Genomic DNA, 26202 nt, shown 5'->3' on the forward strand with positions numbered 1-26202 from the left:
TTTTTTTTTTTTTTGTGCCGGGATTGAATTTGGGACCTTGTTTTTGTGAGGCAGGTGGCTGCACCACTGAGCTAACTTCCTGGCTCCCTGTTATGTAGTAATCAAAGTTTTCAGCACCTGCTTGATACTCCAGCTGGTCTAGTGCTATTGATCTTATGTTCTCTGTGATCAAAGCCTCATGGATGTGCTAGGTAGGGCAGATTAGAGAGAGGAAGATGAAACTCCAATTCTGCTTTTATCTATTTTATATGCAGAATTATGGTTCTGTGAAAGTTTTTATTTTGAAAACAAGTTTTATTCCTAATAAACAGCTTGAAAACTGTCGTAGTAATTTACCCATTCCTGTGTGTGTGTGTGTGTGTGTGTGTGTAAATGGTATTATTTTCTTAAGGTATGTATTCTAGAATAAACTTTCTGTGTTAAAGGATGGACTGTTTAAAGTTTCCTGAAGCATTATTAAATAGAAACAATTCTTTTATAAGATTTGACAGCTACTATATATAATTGTAAATTACACAATTATAAATTACATATTGTTTAAGAAAATTCTTGTAAATTACATAATTACAAATTAAATAGTTTAGAAAAACTTTTTGTGAAGTGAAATAGGGTATGTCCTTGTTAGTTTAACATATATCTTAGGTCAGTGGTAAGAATAAAAAATATAGTATTATTTTGCTGAGTAGCACATGATGAGAAGGAAGCAAGTGGCCTTTTGATTATTTACAATGTCTTCATAGAACTTGGCCTTTAAAGATACTGATAGTTTATTTTATTTTATTTTTTATTTTTTGGTACTGGGGATTGAACTCAGGACCTTGTGCTTTTGATGCAAGTTGCAGAACCATTGAGCTAAATCCCTGGCCCCCTGATAGTTTATTTTATTTTTAAAAACTTTTTTGGTACCGGGGATCGAACATGGGTCCTTGCACTTGTGAGGCAGGCGACAGAACCACTGAGCTAAATCCCAGGCCCGATAGTTTATTTTGAAGTCAAAAGTTAAAAATAAAGCCAGGCACAGTGGTGTCTATGTGTTATCCCAGCTACTCAAGAGGCTGAGGCAGGAGGATTGAAAGTTCCAGGCCACCCTGAGCAACTTATCCAAACTTTGTCCCACAATACAATAAAACAGGCTGAGGAGATATCTTACTGGTAGAACACTCCTGTTTGACCCTGACTACCTAAAAAAAAGTTGAAAATTAAATTACATTATAATGAATTACATTAACGTGTGTATTGAGCTCCAATTTTAAATAGTAAATCATTAAAATAAATTTAATTGTTTTATAATACAGTTATATATAGTAGCTGTCAAATCTTTTATGTATTTTTTTTCATTCTTTGTTATGCATCCATATGAAAGAGTGTAATGACAAGTATTTTAAGGGGATTATATTTCTCTGTACTGTTGTGAAACTTCTTATATAGGAAAAAAAAAATTTGCTCTGAACAAATATTGCCCATAGGAGAGTTAATTTTCACCTTATTAACAAATCATATTTGCATTTGACAGAATAGAAATTGTGATTTTTTGATAATACCTACATTGTGCTATATTCTTACTCTCCCCACTTTTTTTAGGTATAAACAACATAAAACTGACTTTGAAACAATTCCTCAGCAGCGCCCCATCGCCCTGCCATGCCGCGTGACTGGCTGCCCGTGCAGGGCTTACCATTACGTCCCTCAGAATGGGGCGCAGCACATTCGCTGCAGGTGCAAGCACTTTGCAGACCAGCATAGTGCTGCACCTGGCTTTGCATGTAACACATGTAAGTCGTGTTATTATACAAATGCAGAATGTTTTAATTTCTTTATTGAATATTTATTATCTTTGTACCATTTTATTCAGCTTCATAGTTGGGTATTAAACAAGTAAGAAAAATTCATTGGATACTCAGAGTTATAGTATGCTTGATGATCATAAACTCCAATGTCCTGTAATTCAAATAATTTAAGTAATATATTTAAAAAATTTAACGCAAGCTTTATTGAGATATAATTCACTACCTTACTCTTTATAAAAAAGGATACAATTTTAATACTGAAATTGTGTTTTGAGATGTTTGAAGACAAAGAATTACATCACATTGAATTTCAATTAATATGGTTGAGCTAATAACATAAGTACTGTCAGCTTATGTATGAATTTAGAATACCATTTCACCCAGTACCTACTAAAATGTCAGTGGTACAGTATTTACCAAAATAGCATACAAAGTGATCAAAGGATTCTAACCACTTTCTGGAGAGACTGTCTGTCCAAACTTAAACTAAGTAACTGACATGAACTGTCAAGAGTTAAAAGTTACAGCTGGACATGGTGGCGCACTCCTATAATCCCAGCACTTGGGAGGCTGAGGCAGGAGGATCACTGTGAGTTCGAGACCAGCCTGGGCTACCTAGTGAGTTCCAGGTCAAACTCAACTACATAGCGATACCCTACCTCAAAAAACCAAAAGCCAAAAAACAAAAAACAAAAACCCAAAGAGTTAAAAAGTTATAAGGTTAGGGTCAGGGATGTGGCTCAGTGGCACCGTACCTGCCTGGCAAGTGGTAGGTCCTGAGTTCGATTCCAGGCACCAAAAACAAAACGAAGGTTATAAGTTTATTTTGAAAGCATTAAGGCTTTAAAATACTTTATAGTATTTTAAAAATATATAAAATTGTGTGATTTTCATAATAATACATAGGTGGTTATCAGTTGCAGGTAGGTGATTCTGTCCTTCAGGGGACCTCTGGCAACATCTAGAAACATTTTTGGGTGTTAAAACTGGAGTTGAGGGTATGATTATAATCTAACAGGCAGAGACCAGGAATGCTGCAAAACATCTTACTCAGGGGCAGCCTGCTTTCCGGCCCCCCTTCTGTCTCTGAGACAGAAGCTTTTTCTCAATAAGTTTTTCCTACTCAACCTCTGTGGCTTCTAGAACTCATTCTTCAATTTTAGAGAACATGAACTCATAGTAGGTTTGGGAGTTAATGTCTAGTAGGTTTGGGAGTTACTTCTCTTCCCCCTCTTATCATTTTGGAAGTTAACTGAGGTTACTGGTCGGAGTTTGGAGACCAAAACTAGAAAGGTAACTGGGCTATGAGGAGAGCCAATATTTTGACCCTGACCCCTTAAGGTCTACAAGATCCAGGACACAAAGGAACCTTTCCTACAGGTTCCTACATCTTTGAGGCTGCCAAAGTCCAAGCGGTCACACGCATGGAACCAATGACAAATGTGCTAGACTTCTTTTACCGGGATACACCAGATCAACCCTGTAAACAGCTCATAACTGTTAAACTATACAATATGACTTCTATGTTGAATTCTGAAGTCCTCTGGACCTTCTTCTTATCCTCTTTGTGGGATATATTCATAGCAATCCGGCTGACGTTATGTTTTGGCCCGTGCATTCTTAACTGTTTCTTCGGCTTTCTCTCCCCCAGACTTAAAAACTATGCAGTTACCAAGATGACAATGCCTGCTTGGCACCTATGGAAGGCCTTTAAATAGACCCTCTGTAGAGTAACTAACTGCTGTTCACAGCTGCGACCCTCTTTAGCTGGAAGTAGCCAGGGCTGTCTTCGCCCTTTGCCCCCTCAGCAGTTAGGGGTACTTCTTCAGAGGGGATATTGTAGATAGCTAAGTTAATTAGATATCATGTAGGCCAGCCCTCGAGGAGGAGACAGCCTGGAGGACAGTCAAGTCACATTCACTGAAGACCAGAATTGTAAAAGGAGAGAAGCAACTATACCCTTGTGCTTCCCTGGGGGGATAAATAGCAGTGATTGATATTCTGAATAGGTTTCAATCACCTGCGGGGCGGCCAAAACTTAACCCAGCCTTTCTGGGAAATATCCCTGACCCTGCCTTACTGAAAATCCTCGTAGCCTTGCTATGTGGCTTGCTCCCCCACTGGACCCCCATTTAATCAATATTACCTGGGTGACTGTACTTATAATCTTATTGGTTAGTCATGGTTTGCCCTACCTCATGTCCACCTTACTTATTTTTTTAAAAATTTTTATTGAGTTTATTGGTACAATCTAGGTATACAATACAATTACATTCATTATTGGGATCCTGTACCTTTACATGATAAGTCTCGATTCTCATTTTTTCCCCTTGTCCCTGCCCTCCCTTCACCCCCTCTTCCCTTCCCCATTTGCAAACACTTTATTTCCATTTTTTCATTTTCTCATATTTTTTTCCTCTCCCTTATTACCTTTCCCCCACCCTTCCCACTTTCTCTACACCTTTAGCCCTTTACTTCCTATTTCACATTATTAGTTATCTCATTAGGATCTTGTGTACTATCATAGTTTATCACACCAGAGAAACTATTCAGTATTTCAGTTAAATAAATCTCTATATGAACATTAAAAATAGGGAAACCTAAAATAAAACTAAAAAGGAAAGTAAAAGAGAAAAGGCAATGATGTAAAATTAAAATAATCCTTAATTCTGAAGATGAAAATGGTCCTTGAACATATTTAAGTTGCTTCTTGCTCTTGTAGTCTTATATTATTCTCTTTTTCATTTGAGAATACTTTATTAGTTTCTGTAATCAAACCCACGTAGATATGACCTTACATATTTAATACAGTGCATTACCCCTGTAGAAATGGAAAAAAAAATTAACTTTCTAGACCAGTGTGGCTGTTAATTTCTGTACAATGCCAACTCAACACAGTAAATTGGGACAACTTTTTCCAGAGTCAACAGCACAGTTAAAGTTTCCAAAAATTCAAATTATATATATACGTGTATATATATATATACTTATATAAAAAGACCAATAGTAGCAGTATGTTATGCATCAATAACAGCAACAGCTTTTCCAGGTTCTGCAGTCATCTGAACAAAATTATAGATATTCAGCACACTCCATTAAAAAAACAAGAACAAAGAAACAAAGAGAAGAATACTATCCAGAAAACAGCAAAGTTCTGTTTCTGTTGTGGTACCTGGTACCATTTTTTTAAATTAGCATCTTAATCATCACCTGGAGAGAGGACATGCTAGAGTAACATCATTAAAAATAGCTCTGATAAAGCACAGTCACTACTACATATCATAAAGCAGGTACAAGATATTTTGCATTCACAGAGGTATGATATAGTACTATCATACATCTATATTACTAGAATCAGTTTTGGTTTGAAATTTACTTTGTCTGCAAATAAGATTGCTACCCTGTCTTTTTTCTGGGCTCCTGTCACATGGAGAATTTTTTTCCATCCTTTCACTTTCAGTCTATGGGCTTCTTTTTGTGCTAGGTGTGTTTCTTGTATACAACATATTGTTGGATTTTGCTTCTTATTCCATTCTGCCAGTCTTTTTCTCTTGATTGGTGAGTTGAGGCCATTGACATTGATGGTTATTACTGATATGTACTGACTTATTATTGATATGTTATTGGCCTTTTGTTGACTTTTTACTTTTTCACCTTCTCCTTTTAGTTTCTTGCCTTGCCTATTTGATTTGCTCTGTTGGGCCTCATGGCGTTGTTGCCTTCATTGTCTTTTTCTAGGATCTTGTTTGGAATTGCTTGTAGTGCTGGTTTGGTATTCATGTAGTTGAGAAGAAGGTGTTCTTTGTCATGGAAGTGTCTTATTTCCCCATCCATTTTGAGGGAGAGTTTTGCAGGATACATCATTCTAGGTTGGAGGTTGTTCTCTTTTAGTACTTGAAATATCTCATTCCAGGCTCTCCTTGCCCCAAGGGTTTGTGTTGGAAAGTCTGCTGTGATTCTGATGGGCTTTCCTTTGCATGTGATTTGTTTCTTTTCTCTTACTGCTTGTAGTATTTTGTTCTTCTGTTGGGTTTCTGGGATCTTGATTATTATATGTCTAAGTGTAGATTTTTTTTGATTGTAGCTAGTTGGGTTCCTATATGCCTCAGTTATCTGAATGTCAAATTCTTCCCCTCTGTTTGGGAAGTGTTCTGTCATTACTTCTGTGAACAGCTTTTTTAAGTCATTTGTATTTTCTCTTGCTACTTCATGGATTCCTATCAGTCTTATGTTATTCTTCTTTGCATCATCTAGGAGTTGCTGGATCGATTTCTCATGATCCCTTACTGTTTTTAAGAGACCTCTTTTTTCATGGTCACTGACTGCCATCTTATCTTCTATATCTGAGATTCTATTTTCACATTCTTTTATTCTGTTATGTATACTTTCAATAGAGTTTTTAATCTCCTTGATATCTGTTTGAATCTGTTTTATGGATTCCATTTCTTTCCTATGTTCAGCGTTTATTGTTTCCCTTTCTTTCTTATGCTGGGCCTTCATGGCTTCTATCATGGTCCTGAGCTCATCTATTTTTTTGTCAGTTTCTGCTCTAGAGTCTCGAATCGCGATTTCCATTTTCTCACTATCTCTATGGTTATCTGGGAAATTATTTCTGTTTTGAATTTTTCTAGAGCCCGATTAACCTGTTTTGTTACTTCCTGTGCTTTAAGTTCAGGATGTCCTGGTGGTTCACTATCGGCCTTTTCATCCTCATTTGCCCTACTGTTTGCCATTGGTGAACTGGAAGTCTTTGTCTTGCTTAAGTGTTTTCTCATTTTTATTTTTGTTGTCCGGCTGTCTTTGGTTTAATCTCTGGGTTATCAACCAAATCTCCCTGATATAGTTGCACCCTAGCTTCTGGGTTTCTAACGACCCACAGAAATTCTCATCTCCATAACATCAGAGAAAACAGCTTATCAAATCAACCACAATCCTTTATCCCAACCAGCAACACAATAAGATCAAGCACAACTTGGACACTGACCACCTGTGGTAGTCACTAGTCTATCGCCCTTAAACCATTTGAATTAAATTGAAATCAAGAAGTAGTCCAGAACATGTCTGCAGTGAACAAAATTTCAATATAGTGTACTTGCCATTTAATGGCTCAGACAGAGTGAGGATGCAAGTCCCCTGATCTCAGTTAGCTGATGGCTGAACCCCGTGACGCTGACTGACCTCAGGCTGCAAGGCCCAGATTGAGTTCCCCAACCTTCTGAATGGTTGAACTCCACACTGTTCTACTACAGGTTTCCCATGCCCTTTCTTTAAAGATATTCAACATTGGGAACTCAGAAAAATACCCTCTATGACCTCCTCTGCCTCTGCAGAGTGCGTCCAAAGACTGGCTCAATCAGGAGGTCTGAGAGTGTGCATGTGTGTGCGTGGGGTGTGGGGGTGTGTTCAGGGGCCCCTGCGCGGCTAGGCTTCCTGGTGCTGGAGCGATGGCGGCTCCCGGTGAGGGAAGGCGTGGCTCTCCTTCCTGGGGTGGATCAGGGCTCAAGCAGCCCTCCTGGAGCCTGAGCGGTGGCCCTCATGTCCACCTTATAATTTACCATTGGGTCTTACAGTTTTGTCCCACTTTGTCTTTGCTGTATAACACATCTTTGAAAAGTGGGGTGGGTGGGCAGCCCACTTTCCAGTTCCCCTTCTGTCTCTCTTAAACGCTTTCTTTCTCCCAGTAAATTTTTCCTACTCTTAAAAAAAAAAAAAAAATCCTACACAGGATGCTGAAGAAAGTTCACCCATAGTGAAGAATTACCTGTTTCCAAATGGCAAGAGTGCCAGTGTAGAGAAAACCTGCTTTAAAGTATAAGACATGATCCAGTATAAAATGTTATGAACTTGTTTATAAGTTTGTAAGTTAGACTTCTATCACACATTGTCACAGTATTTAAGAACAGTTTGCAAGGCAGTGGCATGGGTGCAGCATTATGTGGGAATTGTGAAAACTGGCATTGAGAAAACTGGCTTTGGCGCTAAAGAGACCAAAAATGGAATTCTAACCAATTCTAATAAGTCCCAACCTAAGTTGCTAATGTAAAAGTAATACCAGCAATGCCTCTCTGTCAGAGTTGTTGTGAAGAATATTAAATGCAAAAACTTTTCTAAAGGGCTTGGCCCCTAGGCTGGGACTCAGTCAATCACAAATACATGAAAGGAATTGAGGTAATATGGGCCTGTAATCTTAGCACTCAACAGGCTGAAAGTTCGAGGCCAGCCTGGGCTACACAGTGAGTTCAAGGCCAGTCTGAGCGACAGAGCGGTCACTTGGCAGGCAAGGCAGGGCAAGGAGGCGCTGCTGCAGAGCTGTTTCGTGGTGTCAGGGGATTGAACCCAGTGCCTTGAACATGAGAGGCAGGTGCTCAATCACTGACCTCTACCCCCATCTCTAGAAGGTATTTTTTTTTGTACCGGGGATTGAACTTGGGTCCTTGCGCTTGCAAGGCTGGCCACCGAACTGCTGAGCTAAATCCCTGGCCCTAGAAGGTATTTCTTATTCTTTCCTTCTTCCAGCCATCAAGCAACCACTAATTTGTTTATTTCTTTTCTTTTTCTTTTTTTGTTCTTTTTTCTTTTTTTTTTTTTTTTCAGCTTTAATTGAGTTTATTGGTACATTTTAGGGATGCAGTACAGTTACATTCATTGTTGGGATCTTGTACCTCTACATGACAAGTCTTGATTCTCATTTTTTCCCCTTACCTCTGCCCTCCCTTCACCCCCTCCTCCTCTCCCTATCTACAAACACTTTATTTTCATCTTTTCATTATCTCACATTTTTTTTCTTTTCCCTTATTACCCTTCTCCTACCCATCCCACCTTCCCTACACCTTTAGCTCCTTTGAGACAGAATCTTTTTTTTTTTTTTCCCCTGGTACTAGGGATTGAACTCAGGACCTTGAGCTTGTGAGGCAGGTGTGGTGCCACTGAGGTAAAGGCCCAGGCAAGACAGAATCTTGACATATGTAGTTCAGGCTACCTTGTATATTCACTGTGTAGCCCAGGCTGTCCTTGAGCTCACAGTAATCCTCCTGACTCAGCCTCTAGAGTGCTGGGATAACAGGCATGCTCCACCATGCCCAGCTAATCTGTTTTCTGTCCACTGATTTGCTTATTCCGATATTTCATGTAAAACAGAATCATACAATATATGTTTGTGTGTGTGTGTGTGTGTGTGTGTGTGTGACTGGTTTCTTTCACTGAGGATAACGTGTTTATGATTCATACATGTTGTGGCATGCATAGTACTTTCCTTTCTATCCTTTTTGGTTCTATGTGTTGGTCTTCTAATACAGGTTTTTTTCCCTCATTGAGTTTATTGATACATTTTAGATATACAGTACAGTTACATTCATCATTGGACTCTTGTACCTTTACATGACAGGTCTGGGTTCTCATTTTTTCAATATTTTATTTATTTATTTTCTGTACGGGGGATCGAACTGGGGACTTTGCACTTGTGAGGCAGGTGGCGAAACCACTGAGCCAAATCCCTGGCCCCTCTTCTAATGTAGTTTTATGAGGAGTAGATCTACAGAGAGGTTTCCACATTTTTGTTTACTTGTTCTGGCCACTGGGCTAGCTCCTTCTTACTTGCTTTTAACTCAGTGTTTAAGGACAAAGCCTGCATTTCCTGATACTGTAGTGTTTAACCCAGTATCCTTTTTAATTTTTTTGAGACAGGGTCTCGCTTTGTACTTCAGGCTGAACTTGAACTCACTGTGTAGCCCAGATTGGCCTTGAACCTCCTGGCCATCCTCCTGAGTGCTAGCTTCCATAACCAGCTTCCTGAGTGCTAGGGCTGCCATGCCTGCCTAACCCAGTTTCTTATAGCCTCTCATGGTTTTTCTAAAACCTTTTTTCTCCTCTTCTACATACCTCCTTACAATTTATCATCTTTTAGAAGAGCAATGTCTGGGAGGGAGGTCAGGATCTGGGGTTAGCGGTTCTAGATTCATCTGCCTTTGGCCAAACTAAATGTCACATTTATTGTCACTATGCTATACAATATATCATTAAGGGCAATTTAGAAAACACAGAGGAAAGATCATTCTCATTCCAGTGTTTGTACTCAAATCCCAGGCCTCATCCTCATTGTTGGTAATAGCCAAATAATATTTTTTATTTGATAGGTACTTTTTTTTGTACCTCTACTTAAAAAATTTTAACTTCCTTTATATCTTACTCAGGTTCCAAGTGTTCAGGATTCCATAGCTGTTTCACTTGTGCGTGTGGTCAGCCTGCATATGCCCACGATACGGTGGTGGAAACAAAGCAAGAAAGACTGGCTCAGGGAAAACCAGTGGGACAGGATGTTTCTTACGCAGCGATGGGAGGGCTAACTGGTTTCAGCTCCCTGGCAGAGGGCTACATGCGATTGGACAGCAGTGGGGTCGGTAAGTGAGGCTGTATAAAACGTGAGCTTATCACGTGGCTCGTATTTGTCCTAAGAGTAGTGAAGCCTTGTTTTTGTTTAGCATTTTATATTCATCACCGATTTTTCAAAAAATGTGCCCTTATTTGAAAGGATCTCATTGCCCCTATATAGTATATTATTATTATGGAAAATTTAGAACCAAAAAGAATAGATCATTCCTACTCCATTATTTTGTACCCAGATACTAATCACACCCTTATTGTTTGTAATAGCCAAATAATATTTCTTTGTTTGATGTCATAGCTTAACTGTTATCCTATTGTATATAACTTTTATTATAATAACTTTTTGAAACACACATGCTCATGTATATACATATGTTCATGTATATACATGTAAACACATCCATAAGAAAGTTTGACTGTACACATACACACACACATACATATACATATCTTCTTGCATACATTTACTTAAAAATTTTCATTAGTGCATGTTAATATTACATGATGATGGGGTTTACTTTGGAAAATTGGTATACACATTTTAACATAGTCAGACATGCTGGCACATGCCTGTAATCCCAGCACTCTGGGAGGCGAAGGCAGGACAATGACAAGTTCAAGCCGAGTTAGGGCAACTTAGAAAATAAAAGATGGCTGGGAATATAATTTATTGTGAAGGCCCTATATTCAGTCTCCAGTACTAACAAGCAAACATAACGTATCTTAATCAATTTCAGTTCCATTATGTTACTCTTTCTTTTCTCTTCCCTTCTGAATGTTCCCTTCCTCATTTTCCTGCATCCTCACTAGCATTTATTGTTGTTTTTTTTTCTTTTTCTTTTTTTTTTTTTTGGTACCAGGGATCGAACTCGGGTCCTTGTGCTTGCGAGGCAGGCAGCAGAACCACTGAGCTAAATCCCCGGCCCTGTTTTTTTTTTTTAGACAGGGTCTCACTGTGTACTTGAGACTGACCTGGAACTCACTATGTATCCTGGGCTGATCTTGAACTCAAGTGATCCTCCTGCCTCAGCCTCCCGAGTGCTGGGGTTACAGGCATGCGCCACCACACCTGGCTTTTTTTTGTATTCTTGATGTTAGTTATCCTGACTGAAGTGAAATGGGATCTCAGGGTAGTTTTAATTTGTATTTCTCTGATGGCTAGAGATGTTGAACATTTTTTCATACACTTTTTGTCCATTTGAACTTCTTGTGAGAAGTATTTAGTTCATTTGCTCACTTTTTATTAGGTTCATTATTTTATGGGAGTTAATTTTTAAAAAATAAATGTTTTTTTAATTTTATCCCATCCTCTCCCTACTCCCCTCCCTATGTACAGAAGCTTTGTTTCCATTTTTTCCTTTTATTTTCACTTGTTTTTCTCCCTTCTTTTACCCTCTCTCCTCCCTTGTTCCCCTTCTACGGGAGTTAATTTTTAAAAGATCATTATATCTTTTAGATGTCGTCCTTTATCAGAAAAGTAACTAGCAAAGAGTTTCTTCCATGCAGTGGGTTGTTTCTTCACTCTCGTTTCCTTTCCCATGAGGAAACTTTTTAATTTGAGATTGTCCTATTGGTTGATTCTTGATATTATTTCCTGTGCTATTGAAGTCCCATTCAGGAAATCTTTGCCTGTGCCTATGACTTCAAGTGTTTTCTCTGGGTGGTCTTCCAGTAGTTTCAGTGTTTCTGGTTTTATATACATTTAGATTTTAAGTAATACAGGGAAAAGTTCAGTTGGATATATCCCAAACTGTTGAAAGCGGCTCTATCCTTCTGAGAGTTGAATGTGACTGGGGAGATGAATATATTCTCTGTCTACTTTAAACACTTTGATGTGTGAGGATTTTAACAACAGAATTGTGTTGTTTTTTTCATTAAAAATTATGTAAATATGTGTACATTATCTTGTAAAAAATTCAAACAGTAGAAATGGAGTCCAAAAGCCAGTTGAACACTTCTTTTCACCCTAATCTTTTCCAGAGGGTAATTTGCTGCAATCAATTTTTTTTCTCCTTAACATACTTTTTTGAGTTTACTTTTTAAATTTGTTTTTGGTGGAACTGGGATTGAACCCATTGAGTTACATTCCCAGCTCCCCCTGCTCTTATATTTTTGACACAGGTCCTTGCTAAATTGCTCATGCTGGGCTTATATTTGAAATCTTCCTGGCTTAGCCTCCCAGAGTGCTAGGATTACAGGTATGTACCACATCCAGCTTTTTATTTTTTTATTTTTTCTGAGACAAGGTCTTGCAATGTAGCCCAGGGTAGCCTTGAATTGGTAATCCTCCTGCCTCAGCCTCCTGGTTGCTGGGATTATAGACATGTGCCACCATGCCCAGCTTTACTTTTTTTTTTAATTTAGAAAAATATTAAAGGCCTATTATTATGTCAGGACACATGACATGAATATTTAATTCTTTTTAATTGCTGTACAGTATTCTATACTATAGTTATCAGTTTAACCACAGCCTTGTTCTTGGTATTTAGGTTTTTTGCCATCACAGCTGCACTTTCCAAGAAAAATCTTTGAACTTTATCCTGTGTCCTTGCATAACTTTGACTATACAGCAGTTATAGGTTTGAGGTACAACAGTTAATGCATGAGGTAAAATATATGCACATGTAACATTTTAATTTATTCTGCTAAGTTGTCCTTTGAAAATGCTGGACTTGTTTTTAATTCTCCCAGGGGTAATTTTAACTCACCCATTTCCCCTCATTGAGGCTAATCCCTGACATTATTAAACTTGACTTTTTCTTTGCCAACATGATGTAAAAAATTGTTTGTCATTGCTTCAGTTTGATTTCTGTAGTATTAGTGAGATGAAGATCATTTTGTTTGTTTGTTTGTTTTTTTGGTTTTTTTGAGACAGGGTCTCACTATGTAGTTGAAACTGACCTGGACTCACTATGTAGCCCAGGCTAGTCTCGAACTCACAGCGATCCTCCTGCCTCAGCCTCCCGAGTGCTGGGATTAAAGGCGTGCGCCACCACGCCCAGCTCCATGTTGTATTTATTGGCTATTTCACTTCCTGTGAACTGCCTGTTCAAATCCTTCACTCAGTTTTCTATTTTCTTTCCTACTCGAACTCAGCGATCCTCCTGCCTCAGCCTCCCGAGTGCTGGGATTAAAGGCGTGCGCCACCACGCCCAGCTCCATGTTGTATTTATTGGCTATTTCACTTCCTGTGAACTGCCTGTTCAAATCCTTCACTCAGTTTTCTATTTTCTTTCCTTCTGTTTGCCTTATGTAAAGTCTTTTATATATTCTGTATACTAATATTTTAATCCTTTTTTGAAGATATTTTCCCTTTTCTGCCACTTGTCTTTTAATGTTTAAAAACTATTTTTTAAAAACAGTTTTTATATTTTGAACATAGGTCTTCAGTTATGGCTTGTGTCTTGATGTCTGTGCTAAAGTCTCATGTGGTTATAGGTAGGGCTTTTTCAGAGGTGGCTGAATCTAGAGTGTTCGATATTCATGGGCAATGCTAGGATTAAGGTGTCAGTACTACCCATCCTAGGGTAGGTCGCTGGGATACAATATAAGGACAGAAAGAGGCTTGCTGTTAGTTACTTATAGTTTGTTGCTCTATTGGCCATGCAGCCTCTTAAGAGAGAGGCAACATCTGGCTGGGATTTGATTCCTATTGAATACAGACAGAGTCCATAATTCCCACCTCTCAGGGAGTACTTGGCAGATATCCGAGCTTTGAGATAGTGGAGGAAAAGAGGACCCCAGAGCTGAGCTGACAGTGAGTCCCCAGATCGGGGGGTTCAATGGAAGTAGCCAGCATCATGGGGGTCTGTGTTTTAGTGAGAACAAGTGTAAGGCCCCCAGGCCCTGTCATGCTGAGAGACCAAATTAAAAGTTAGGTCAGCCTGGAGCATCGGAGACCAGCAACACATGCAGCAACCAGAGGATCGCACAAGGACCTGGAAGTCTCTGAGCCCCTCCTTATAGTCTCACTGCCACGTGAGAGTGGCTGGGGATAGGAAGGGAGAGGAATTGGAAAGACTGAACAATTGTCCCATACTGTTTGCGTTACAAGATTAACTTTTAAGTTTTTTAAATATTTGTTTCTTTCTTATTTATTTATTTTTGGTCAAAAGATGCTAGTATTTTTGCCTTTTTGAGACAGAGACTCAAAAAAGTTCAGGCTGGTTCAGGCTGGCTGTGGACTCACCGTTGGCCCACACTGGCCTCGAACTCATGGTGATCCTCCTGCCTCAGTCTCCTGAATGCTGGCATGGGCCACCATGCCGTGCTACAGGATTAGCTTTTAAACCAGTAAGGACTAAAAGTTCGTTTCCTTCTCTCTACCCCTGGTGTTGGGGAGGTGGTGCTTCTTGAGGAAGCACAGTTTTGCGTTTCTTCTGCAGCTTCCTTCCCTTTGGTCCCTGACGGTTAACACATTTTGCGGTTGCTCTCTGTGGTTTGGGATGGTGGTTGTTTCCTCCATCGAAGAGGCGCTTTCTTCATTATTTTTACACTAACTTTTAGATGTCTTCTCAGTAAGGAATAGATTGAAAATACACTTACTGTGTTTTATCTTAGTTAGCCAGAAGTTCCTTACTGTGACTGTCTTGCATTAGATCGTGTTTTGCTGCTATGTTAGGGCTTATTTATTCCTTTGCTGAAACAGCTATATCGGCACATAATGTGTTTATTTTTCCTCTGAGAAATGGAAAAGTACTTTTTTAGCCCTTTGTCTTTATGTGGCAGATAAAAGTTTCGATAAAAATTTCTTTTCATCTCTGGTTTTTGAGATGGATCTCATTCTCTTGGCCAGTTTGCTTTTCCCTGGGTTCATTGTTCCTCCTTCCTCAGCCTCCCAAACAGCTGAGGTTGTAGGCGTGTGTCACTACACCTGGTAAAAAATTTCTTTTTTATAGAAAGTATTTTTTAAAAGAGTCTGCTGAGAGTCTATGCCATTTCATATTAGAATAATAGCTTCGTTATATGCTTATAAATCAAGATTACTTTTTTCATTCTCCATATCTTTTGTTCCTAGGTGCGCCTTCAGTTGAAATTTTAGACTCTCCAGTTACATCCCTGGATCACGCATTTCTAAAAGCATTTCAAGCATCATCTATATCTCCAGAAACATTGACAGATGGTATTGAAATTAGAATGAGAAATATTTTTGGATGTAATAAGAAAATAGGGCTTCTGATTTGTTTTTTAGGTATCTCTCTTTTTTCTGTTATCACAATTTGACTTCAAGTTGCTTTTATATTGGTCAGGCACTGTAAAAAAGCAAGGAACTTCATTTTGTATTGGGAAAAAAACAGCTAAATCTGAAAATGACAAGGATTCTGATAATACTATATTTTGAAGATTTAAACCTTATTCTGCTACATGTTGTTCTGGTGTTTGAATAAGAGGCTGCTCTAGAGGATTAACAGAGTTCTTTCTAGGGGATGTAATCTGGACATGATCACAGGTTAGGAGAGTCCTCATCATTTATAAATTAAAAGTAAGTAGAATTAATTTTAAGCTCTAGTAATTTGTATTTCCTTTATTAAAAAAGGAACAAAAGCATTGAGGATAGAAATTGAAGGTTTTCTGTTCTTTAATGCTGGGGATCAAATCCAGGGATTCATGCATGCCAGGCAAGTTCTCTACCACTGAACTACATTCCTGGCTTTGAAGATGGAAAGTGTATGGTTTATTACGTGTTCAATATTTTAAATATTAAATTTTGTATCTTTATGGAGCCTGACATTCTCTACAAAGCATCTTAAGTCTGCTTACATTATTTTAATGAAGGAATGATTAAATAAACATTCAAGTAAAAAAATGAAAACAAGTAAAAGAACACAGTTTTTCTTGAGTCTGATGTAATTGTTGCATTAAACCTCAGTTTTGACTATGTGTAGTGGCACCCAAGATACAGGGGCAACTGCTGTCAGTTAAATACTTTTGTTTATTAGAAAGGAAGAGTCATTAGTTCCTTAGTGTGAATGATTGTCACAACACTGATTTATTTATTATTTACTTATTTATTTTTGTTAACTAGGCATTGGAACCAGGGCCTTGGCACTGAGCTATCCCCAGCCCTTTTTATTTTGAGACAGGCTAAGTTGACCAGCATGGGTTCAAACTTGCAATCCTCCTGCCTTAGCCTCCCGAAATACTTGGACTGCGAGTCTGTGTCACCATGCCTGACACAGTAATGAATTTAAAGAAATCTGAATAGTGACCCTATGTGATGCAGTGGCCAAGGTCCTCAAGGGGTCGTTTTCAGCAAATACAGAATATGGTTGATTGGTTTCTACAGTTATCTCTAGTAAGAGCGATAATATTCCAAAAAAATGCAGCTCTAAAGGTGAATGTGGAAGAGGCTTAGGTCAAACGGTCCAGCCTCTTCCAGGGATAGACTCAGAGTTTCTGGAGGTATGGATATGCCTTGCCTTGTCTAAGTAATCTTTTTAATTTTATTTTTCTCAACAAGGCTTTTGATAAATGTAGTTGACAGTATGGTTGTACTTTGTGGTGACCGGGGTTAGATACTTTTGTGTGGTTTGTTGAGGGTGAAATTATATGCTTTAGAAACTAGAAAAACAGGTATTCTGGTTGCTATTCTATTTTGGAAATGAAAGGACACAGGAAAGACATGTGCCTGTATTGAAGGTAATCTTTTCTTTGAAGGTTCTTAGAGTGTCTGCAAAGAAAAATAGACTTTCGTACTGAAGCAATTTTAAATTCCTTTCAGCACATAAACAGGTGCTTGATTAATTTTACAGAGTGAATACTATGAAGGATGGCTGAAATTATTTTATTTTGAAAAATTTCAGCGCAGTTTCTATCATTCTGGTTACAAAGCCTCATTGAAGTCACCATAATGCAGACTGCTGTGCATTATCTCTTAAAGTGTAACATGTATTTCTAGTTGTAACGTGTAAAAAGTAGTTGGACAAATCTAAGTGTACTCATATGGAATATCTACACAATACTGTATTATTTAATATTAGTTGAATATTTGGAGTATGTTTGCCACTGAAAATTACTTTTTTGGTCTTGTGCTATTCTTTCTAAGAATTAGGTATTAAGGCTATTTAGGCTATTTCTGGCTGAAAAATAAAACTATCATCTGTCAGGAAGAAACTTCTTTGTGTTTAAAAAAATTTTCTTGGAACTACAATGGTATAAGTACGTTAATTAGAGTTTTTTCATGTTAGCAGGTACAAGTAGCCAAGTTTCTTCCTTAAGGAGACCAGAAGAGGATGATATGGCTTTTTTTGAAAGACGATACCAGGAAAGGGTAGGTTTTTAGAAAGTTCACTTGTGTTAAGCATGTACTTGTAATAAAGATAATGAAGTATGATTATACATTGAATGTGGAACATCATTAATAAACAATATGTAAAGTCTTTACTTATGGGTGATGTAACGCTTTGGGGCTTGCTTAGAGTAATTAAGACAGAAATAGGACTAATGGAAAATATGATATATAATACACTAGTTGATTCAGGAAGTCATAATCATTGATTAAATATAGACTAATAATAAACATCAATCAGCAGCATCCTTATAAACTATATGTATCTTGAATTCTTTTTTTATATATGTATATTTTAAATTTTAAAAATATGTAATTGTGAGGGATAGTGGGGATAGTAAGAGGCTGGTTAATGAGTACAAGGGTGTAGTTGAGTAGAAGGAGAGACTTCTAATGTTTTATAGCTCAGCAGGGTACTATGGTTAATAATGATTAATTATATATTTCAAAATAACTAGTAGAGAGGATTTTGAATGCTCCAACACAAAGAAATGATAAATGTTTGAGGTGATAGATACTCTGATTATCCTAATATGATCATCATACATTGTATACATATATTGAGATACCACACTGTATATTGTAAATTATATAATTATTATGGATCAATTAAAAATATGTATTAAAATATGTACTAAAAACATTGTCAAATGTTTAAAATCATTAACAATACTGCTTTTTTTTTTTGCATTTTCTTTTTCATTCTTTTTTTTTTTTTTGGTACTGGGTTTTGAACTCGTGTCCTCATGCTTGTGAGGCAGGCGTCGGAACCACTGAGCTAAATCCCTGGTCCCTGCTGCTTCTTTTTAGAGGCTATTTGGTATATCTAGACTCAAGTTAAAATTATCTTATAGCTAGCCGGGCGTGGTGGTACGTGCCTGTAATTCCAGCATTTTGGAGACTGAGGAGGCTGAGGCAGGAGGATTGCTCTGAGATCAAGACCAACCCGGGCTACACAGTGAGTTCCAGGGCAGTCTGAACTACATAGTGAGACCCTGTCTCAAAAAAAAACAAACGAATTATCTTATAGCTTTTAAGACAGACTGAAACACTAAATATATTTTAACAATTTCCAGGGCTCAACAGCTGTAGCTTTGATGTGCTCACAGCTTTTTAACAATGGTCAGTTTTATCGTTTCTCTAAGTAAAGTATTTCATTTATCTTTGTATTTCCACTAGCTCCTCATAAAGTACCTTATACATAAATTTTTAATATTTACAGAAACTTGAAAAAATTATCGCACGATATTTGCTTTATCGTAGATGCTAACTACTTACACTTTTTGACTTCTATTTTTGATATGTTTCATAGCAGTATTCATATATTTAAGGGTTTTAGTTTTGGTTTTTTGCTAGGTGAAAGAATATTGGATTAAGGACTGGTGAATGATATTTCAGCCATATGCCTGAAAGTGCTTTTCTGGGATTATTTTATACTTTTGTTGTGGGTATTATTATCTCTTAAAAGTAATAAACCCCGTGAAAGTAAACACACTCCTGTCACTTTTGTTGTATCCTTTTTTTTTTTTGTACCAGGGATTGAACTCTGGACCTTGTGCTTGTGAAGTAGGTTGCAGAAACACTGAAGTAAATCTCCTGCCCTTGTTGTATCCTCTTAGACAAGAGTTCATTGAGTAGCTAGAGTTCATTGAGGATGTAGAAAAAGAACATTAAATAAATTTGCCACCTAAGAGTGGAGGAAATGAGAAGACAAAAATTAGTGTGGCTTTCCTGACACAGAAGTCTGAAATAGAGGGAAGAGTCTGGTATGCAAGTTAAGGCAGAGGTAGACTAGAATTTTTTGAAATGATGTAAACTTTGTATATTTGTACTATAGCCATTCACCATAGGTGGCTGTATAAATATAAATTTAAATAAAATAAAATTTAAAATTCATTCCTTTGGTTGTACTAGCCAGATTTGAAGTGCTTAGTAACCACACATGGCTAGTAACTGCCTTAATAGAGAGCACAGATATAAAGCCATTCCTTTTTTGCAGAAAATTCTTTCGCAAAGCTCTGGTGTAAGGAGATCTTTGGGCTGCCATAGAAAAATACTACAAATTGAGTGGCTTATAAACACAGAATTTATTATCACAGTTTTGGAGGCTGAGAATTCTTAGATCAAGGTACCTCTAGAGTCTGAGGGCTACCTTCTAGTTCATAGATAGCACCTTCTCCCTGTGCCCTCATGAAGAGACAAGGCAGTGCTGGGGTCTCTTATAGAACACTAATCCCATTCATCAGGGCTTGGCTGTCAAGATGTCAAGAGATCCCAAAGGCCCACCTTCTAATATCATCAGATTGGTGCTTAAGTTTCAGCATATGAATTCTGGGCAGAATTCTGGGAGATATTAGGGGCCTGCCTCCTAATGTCATTAGACTGATGATTCAGTTTCAGTGTATGAATTCTGGGGAAGAAGATGAAATGGTCAGGGTGATAAAAGAAAAGGCTACTTTTGCAGTACCATTAAGGATAAGGCTCATAATCAAATCAGTTTTCATTTCTGGAACACATATATTGGCAGATTAGTTTTAGTTTTCCTGGGTTTTAGAACTCCCCCTGCCCTCTTCTCGAGAGGTCTGGCTTGTGTTGACTGTTGAAAATAGGACTGTACGTGGTTGCATTTTTTAAGTACTGTTTTGAATGAGCAAATACTGCTTTGGCTTTTCCTTGTTGTTTAGCATATTTGTTGTTTTTTAAAAAAATGTTACTGCAAATGTAACAGTTGGCCTTAAATGAAAAAGGAAAAGGCTGGGTGTTTGTTGAATTTTTATTTAGTGCTTAGGTCAGTCTCTGTCTCTGTCTCTCTGTTCATCTGTCTGTCTGCCTGTCTGTTTCTTTTACCTTTTCTTACTTAGATCTTTACAACAACCCCAAGAATGGCTATTACTGGGTCTTTTTTTTCAAATGAGAAACTGTTGGTTAAGTAAATTGCCCCAAATTCTTACTAAATGGAACAGGTTGGATTCAAATTCTCTTTTATTTGACTCCTGGAGTAATAATCTTTGCTTTAGAGTGCTTACTAGAGATCCTTCAGGTGACCTGTGAGAGTACTAGGAGTTCATGGTTTTGGAATGAGGTTGCCAGCCAACTCAAAGAGGAGAGAAGGGAAAAAAATGGGGAAGAGGCAGAGGTTAGATTAATCTGATTTTATCATTGAGAATTTATTACTTACTGTTTGACGGGATAGAATAAACTGGTTTTTACCAGGTCCTTCCTGGTTTCTTGATATTATTCCTGCCACTTGAGAGGTAGGAAACCTCGTTTCTATGTGCTATGTCCTTTATTTTCTGTCCCCTTTTTTTGCAGGGTTAAGGCAGTGGTGCTGCCTGGGGAACTTGAGTGTATGTGAATGTGATGGGTTGTGAGCAAGAAGCAGATGGGCTTTGTATTTTCTGGGGTCTTTAACTTCTGAGGAAAGGTTTATATGTGTTTAAAAAGTTATAAGGCTACTACTTAGGGTATATGTGCTTCTTTGCTTTGACTGCAATGGAGGAAGATAAGAACTTCAGGAAAAAAAGTTGGAATGTAGAAACCAGAATTCTAGGAAAGCATCCTTCAAGCAGTCCACATTCCAGAGATAATGCAGCTGAATTAGGTGTATTCTGAATTCTGCAGGGACTATGCATAGGATGGATATTTTAAGCATTTAAAAAATGTTTTTTTAGTGACAATTTAATTTATTCTCTTTAAGCCAGTAATTATTTGTATGTTATTTTTATTGAAATGTTTATATAAAGTTAAAACCATTTAACAATGGTATGTTAACAATTATGTCCCTTTAATTATCAGATTTTGGCTTTAGTATTTAGTAGCTTAATAACTATGTGGTACATCTGTGGTAAATAAGGCATGAATCCAAGTGAGGTATGTGCAACATTGTTTTCTTTAGAATAGTTTTCAAATTACTATATCAATCAATGTTTTGTATTTGTAGATAAAAATGGAAAAGGCTGCTAAGCACAAAGGAAAAGCTCCATTGCCATCAACTACAAAGCCTTCATGAAGTCTCTTGGACAATTAAAATCATCATCCAAATATATCTTTTTCATGCTTATTTAACTGTAATAATAGAGTTTATTTTCTCTTTTACTTTTTTAAATGAGTAAATGTATTTTGGGATGTTTTCTTAATTTATTGATATGTGTATTACCTTATATTATTTTTGAAAAAATTCATGATTTACCAATTTATATGTGCACTTTTCACTTTCTTAACAAATGATATTTTATGAGTCAAACCTTGAAAGTACAATATTTTTAGCCTGTTATAATTTAAATGTTTTCAGGTTATTTAAAAATTGCAGGGGCTGGGGGTTTAGCTCAGTGGTTCCACCACCCGCCTCACAAGCGCAAGGGCCCGAGTTAGATCCCCAGTACCAAAAACATATATAAATAAATAAAAATAAAAATTACAGGGATATAGCTCAGTGGCACCACTCCTGCCTGGCAAGTGCAAGGTCCTGAGTTTGATTCCTGGTTCCAGAAAAAAAAAAATTAAAGATTTGGAAGCCAATACATAAATGGTCCATCTTCCATCAGAATTGACTAGGCAGTTCTGAGCTGTACTAAACTTCCTCAGAAAATCCTTTGGGACTGAGCACTGGTCACCCATAGAAATGGGCAATTCAGCAATATATTCTCATATTAGCTTTCTCTTTTTTACTCCCTCATCCTTACTTCTGGGTCCCTCAGATCACTTCCCAAATGATTTACCCGTTATATGAACATTTGTCTAAGTTTTTTTTTTTTTGAGTGTGGGGTAAACGCAGGCCAAGATGGTTTGTTAGTACCAAGAATGGCCTTATAAAGCAGTCAGGATGGGTTTCTGTGACTGGATCACTTACTGCAGTGGATTTGGATGAAATGTCAGTGGAAGCTGGAGTGTAGGTTATATAATACTTGTTATGCAGTGGCTGTGTTACTGAAGTGGGATGCAACTAATGGGAACTTTAAGACTGTTTAGGTACAGTTAACTGCTTTGGAAACCTTGTACAAAGAAAATTACATAGGCTTATGTTAACCACCTAGTGCCAGGCATGCTTTGAAAGCCATAGTCCCACAATAGCATCCTTTAAGGAAAATCCAATCTCCCAAAGATATAGGGCAGGTTGTGGTGATGATCAGATCTAAATTTAGTAGTAAAGGTAGCAAGGCTGCAAAGGAAACGGAAAGCACACTCAGCTTCAATAGTCTCCAACAAAGCCTGACAGAAAAAGAATGGGGACATTTATGTTGGTGAGCCTGAGAATCCTGAACCCTTAGGTTTTCCTGAATCTCCGGCCTAGCAGAAACAGAATTATACAGTTTGACAGGGGGAGCAGCCTGCCCTGGCCTTGACATCTTGCAAGGGCTTCATCTGAGGTAGTTGCATTATGAAGCGACACTTGTCCTGCGTAAGACCTACCCCCGTGACTTCTCATTGACTCCAAACTGTTTACTAGATGTTCAGGTCTCAGCATACTCCAGGAGAGAAATACAATCCTTTCTTGAGGAGGCTACATTACACTCTGAATGAACTGTACATTATGGTCAGAGTGTACTGGCTAGAATCCAGCAAAAGGGTCTGGGAGTAGATCTTGAGGGTGTTGGACCAATGAGTAGGGTGAGGGAAGCATACAGAGCTTGATGGGAGAAAGTGATGTATGAGCACATACTCATAATACGTGATGTAATGCTCTGGTAAAGATGTCTGGAGTTGGTCCTAACAAACTTCAAGGATGGTATATTGAAGATAAGGTGAACATGCCAGAAATTATTTCGCATAGTATTGAGGAATGGTTCAGAAAGCTCAAGGGTATGAGAATGTTAGATTGGATTTGTTATTTGAAACTGGAGGAGCTAGCACCTGAATTTTCCCTGGGAAGACCCAGATGATTCTCCTAACTAAGGCAATTAGACATGTAATGCTTGAGAGTATACAAGAAACTTTGAGAAGTTGGCACTGACAACTAGAATTGATACAAGATATTGCCATTATACAGGGTTCTGTGATGTCAGTACATAGATTGGGATGCAGAAAGCTTGAAGGACAAATTGTGGAACTTAATTGTCAGAGACCCATAGTTAACTTACTGGGCACCAAAGCATGAGTCTGGGGATACAATTTAAGTTCATAATCTTCCAAGGTGCAAGACAGAAAGACAGCTGATTAAGATATTTAAGTTATGTAACTGCTTTTACCTCACCTCTCATAAATCTGAGAACTGGAAAGCAGAAGGCTGACATCATGGTAATGAAAACTGTAGTTGTCACCTGGTTTCCAGATGCAGATCTACAGCTCAAGATGGAAGAGAGAGACCCGATTCATTCAGGAATATCCTCAGATATATTTGATATATATCCCTTGATCCTTTCTCACAGAGGCAGTCATTTACCATCAGTTATCAAGGTAATTATGTAGGACATTAAGAGAAATACTCAGAATTTCCAGCCATGAGTTGTATTCACTGACATGGATTCCAAAGGATCGAAAACACCATTGTGGTCCACTCGTTAAAGTTTGTGCACATGTGTGTGATTTATTTTGTTTTAGACAAAGCTCTTGCTATATTTCCCAGGTTAGTTTTGAACTGCAGGGCTCAAGTAATCCACCTATCTCAGCCTCCTTACAGTAGTAGTTGGGGCTGCAAGTATACACCATTATGCCTGAGTTATAGTAAGATTTTATGGAAACCCAGTAACAAATTGAGTGCTAGCCAGTCTAGCTCACAGTTGGTAAAATGGGTCTGACTCCACTTTTTTATTTCTGCAGTCTCTTTATATACATATAATTGGAGAAGATATATAGTAGTCTGAAGCCAGTAGAACCCTTGGACCTATACTCATAGCCTTTGCTTTTTGTTCCAGGGCTTCTCACATAGAGCAAGACATTGTTATTGACCAGTGGATCCCATAGTGTAAGCCTGTAGAGATATAGAAGACTTGAACAACATTGTTAATCAGCTTGATCTTTAATTGACATTTATAGAGCACTCAAGCCAGTAACAGAATATATATATATTTTTAGTAGAAATGGAACATTTAGTAACACTGATCACATAGATCACAAGATAAGTTTCAGTGCTTTTAAGGTGATTAAGATCATAAAGTATGCCCTCTGACCACAAAATTAAGTTGGAAATCAACAACAAAGATCTCTGGAAAATCTCCAAATATTTGACAATTATATAACACATGTCTAAATAATCCATGGGCCAAAGAAAACAATTAATGGGGTAATAGTATTATTAACTGAATGAGTATGACCACAGTAATATTTGTGGGATGCGGTTACAGCAGTAGCTAGAGGGAATTTGTAGCACAAAATGCTCACATTAGTAAAGGAGAAAGATTTCATATCAGTGACCTCATCTTTTATCTATGGAGATATAAAAAGCAGAGCAAGTAAAAACAAAAGTATATAAGAAACAAGGAATAAGAAAAAATCAGCGTGAAGTGAAACAAGCAGAAACACAATAGAGAAAATTAATAAAACTAAAGCTCTGGTTTTGAAACCAATAAAATTAACAAACCTGTAGCCCGATTGATCAATGAGAGACAAAAGACACAAATTAACAGTGTTAGGAATGAGAGTGGTGACAGCACTATAGACTCTACAGGTATTAAAAGGATACTAGGGAAATATTATAATTTTATGCCAGTCATTTTGATAACTTAGATGAAAGAGACAAATTTCATGAAAAACATTGAGTTGTAAATAAATAAGTCCCCCTCCTGGGATCTTTAAGAGTCATTCTGATATGGTCACATAAATTACAGAGAAATAGATGAAATTAACGGCTTTATTATGCTGTAAGTCCTAGAGAAGGGAGACATGGCATATCACATGGTGCTACGTGAGGTAGTGGGTACCAGGGGAGCAGGCTCAGTGAAGCAAGTAGGGAGCTCAGAGAAAGTGAAGACTGTTGATTAATCTTGACTGTCAACCTGATTGGGTTGAAAGACTCCTGGAAGATTAGTAAAATACCCTTCTGTGTGTATTGAGATGTGTCTGAAGGTGTTTCTAGAGCTGACTGGAATGTAGTCCAGCGAATTGAGGCCCTGAATATGAGTGGTATCATTCAGTACAGTAGGGGCCTGATGGAGCAAAAGCAGGAAGAGGAGACCAGCTAGTGCTTGCAAGCTTGATTCTGCTTGTGCAGGTGTGTTTCTTGCTGCTGCCATTACCTGGAAATAGCTGGCTCCAGCTTCTTCGGCCTTTCGGAGTGGACTCACATCAGCAACTCTCCAGGAGGCTTGAAGGTCTTCAGCCTTGAGGAGGGTCACACCATTGGTCCATCTTGTTCTGAGGCTTCTAGCTTCTTGAACTGAACAACTACTGGGTTCTCTGGCTGTCCAGTGTGCAGATGACAATTGTGGGACTATCCAGCCTCAACCTGTAAACCAGTCTAATAAATCCCTTCTTATAATGATACATATATTCTCTTGGTTGTATTCTTTTAGATAAGCTTGACCAACACAGACTCATGTACAAGTGTCCTTACTAAGGGGTCAGAGTACACAAATGGAAAGCACGAGGGTGTGTCATTGGGGCTTTTGGCATATCACTAGATCACAGTCAGGGTAGGGAAAGAAAGGGGAACCTGTGGAAGAGACCATCTTACCACACTTGTAGACCTAACTGCTGGGCATGCTGGGCTAGGTGCTCTCAGCCTATTTGTGGGGATGGTGAGGGTTCAGGAAAATAAGAACTTTAAAAAATTCCTAATATAGATACAAACTACTAAGCTCACTCAATAAT

General features: G+C 37.9%; 1 protein-coding gene across 8 annotated transcripts in view; it reads left to right on the forward strand.

The window, feature by feature from the left end:
- Fam221a (family with sequence similarity 221 member A) overlaps nucleotides 1-21785 on the forward strand; it is a 33432-nt gene extending 11647 nt beyond the window's left edge. For 4 of the 8 annotated variants that reach the window (XM_010628213.2, XM_010628214.2, XM_010628216.3 and 1 more), the window contains 5 exons: nucleotides 1582-1772; nucleotides 9977-10183; nucleotides 15187-15360; nucleotides 17357-17439; nucleotides 21398-21785. In XM_010628213.2, coding sequence (XP_010626515.1) covers nucleotides 1582-1772; nucleotides 9977-10183; nucleotides 15187-15360; nucleotides 17357-17439; nucleotides 21398-21466 — 724 coding nt within the window. In that variant the 3' untranslated portion in view covers nucleotides 21467-21785. The remainder of the gene's footprint in view (nucleotides 1-1581; nucleotides 1773-9976; nucleotides 10184-15186; nucleotides 15361-17356; nucleotides 17440-21397) is intronic. The other 4 variants (XM_033757239.1, XM_033757242.1, XM_033757245.1 and 1 more) reach the window with 4 other exon arrangements.
- The last annotated feature ends 4417 nt before the right edge of the window (nucleotides 21786-26202 follow it).

Source organism: Fukomys damarensis, unplaced genomic scaffold, assembly GCF_012274545.1.
Source record: "Fukomys damarensis isolate Sample0158 unplaced genomic scaffold, DMR_v1.0_HiC HiC_scaffold_4, whole genome shotgun sequence".
Lineage (NCBI taxonomy): Eukaryota > Metazoa > Chordata > Mammalia > Rodentia > Bathyergidae > Fukomys > Fukomys damarensis.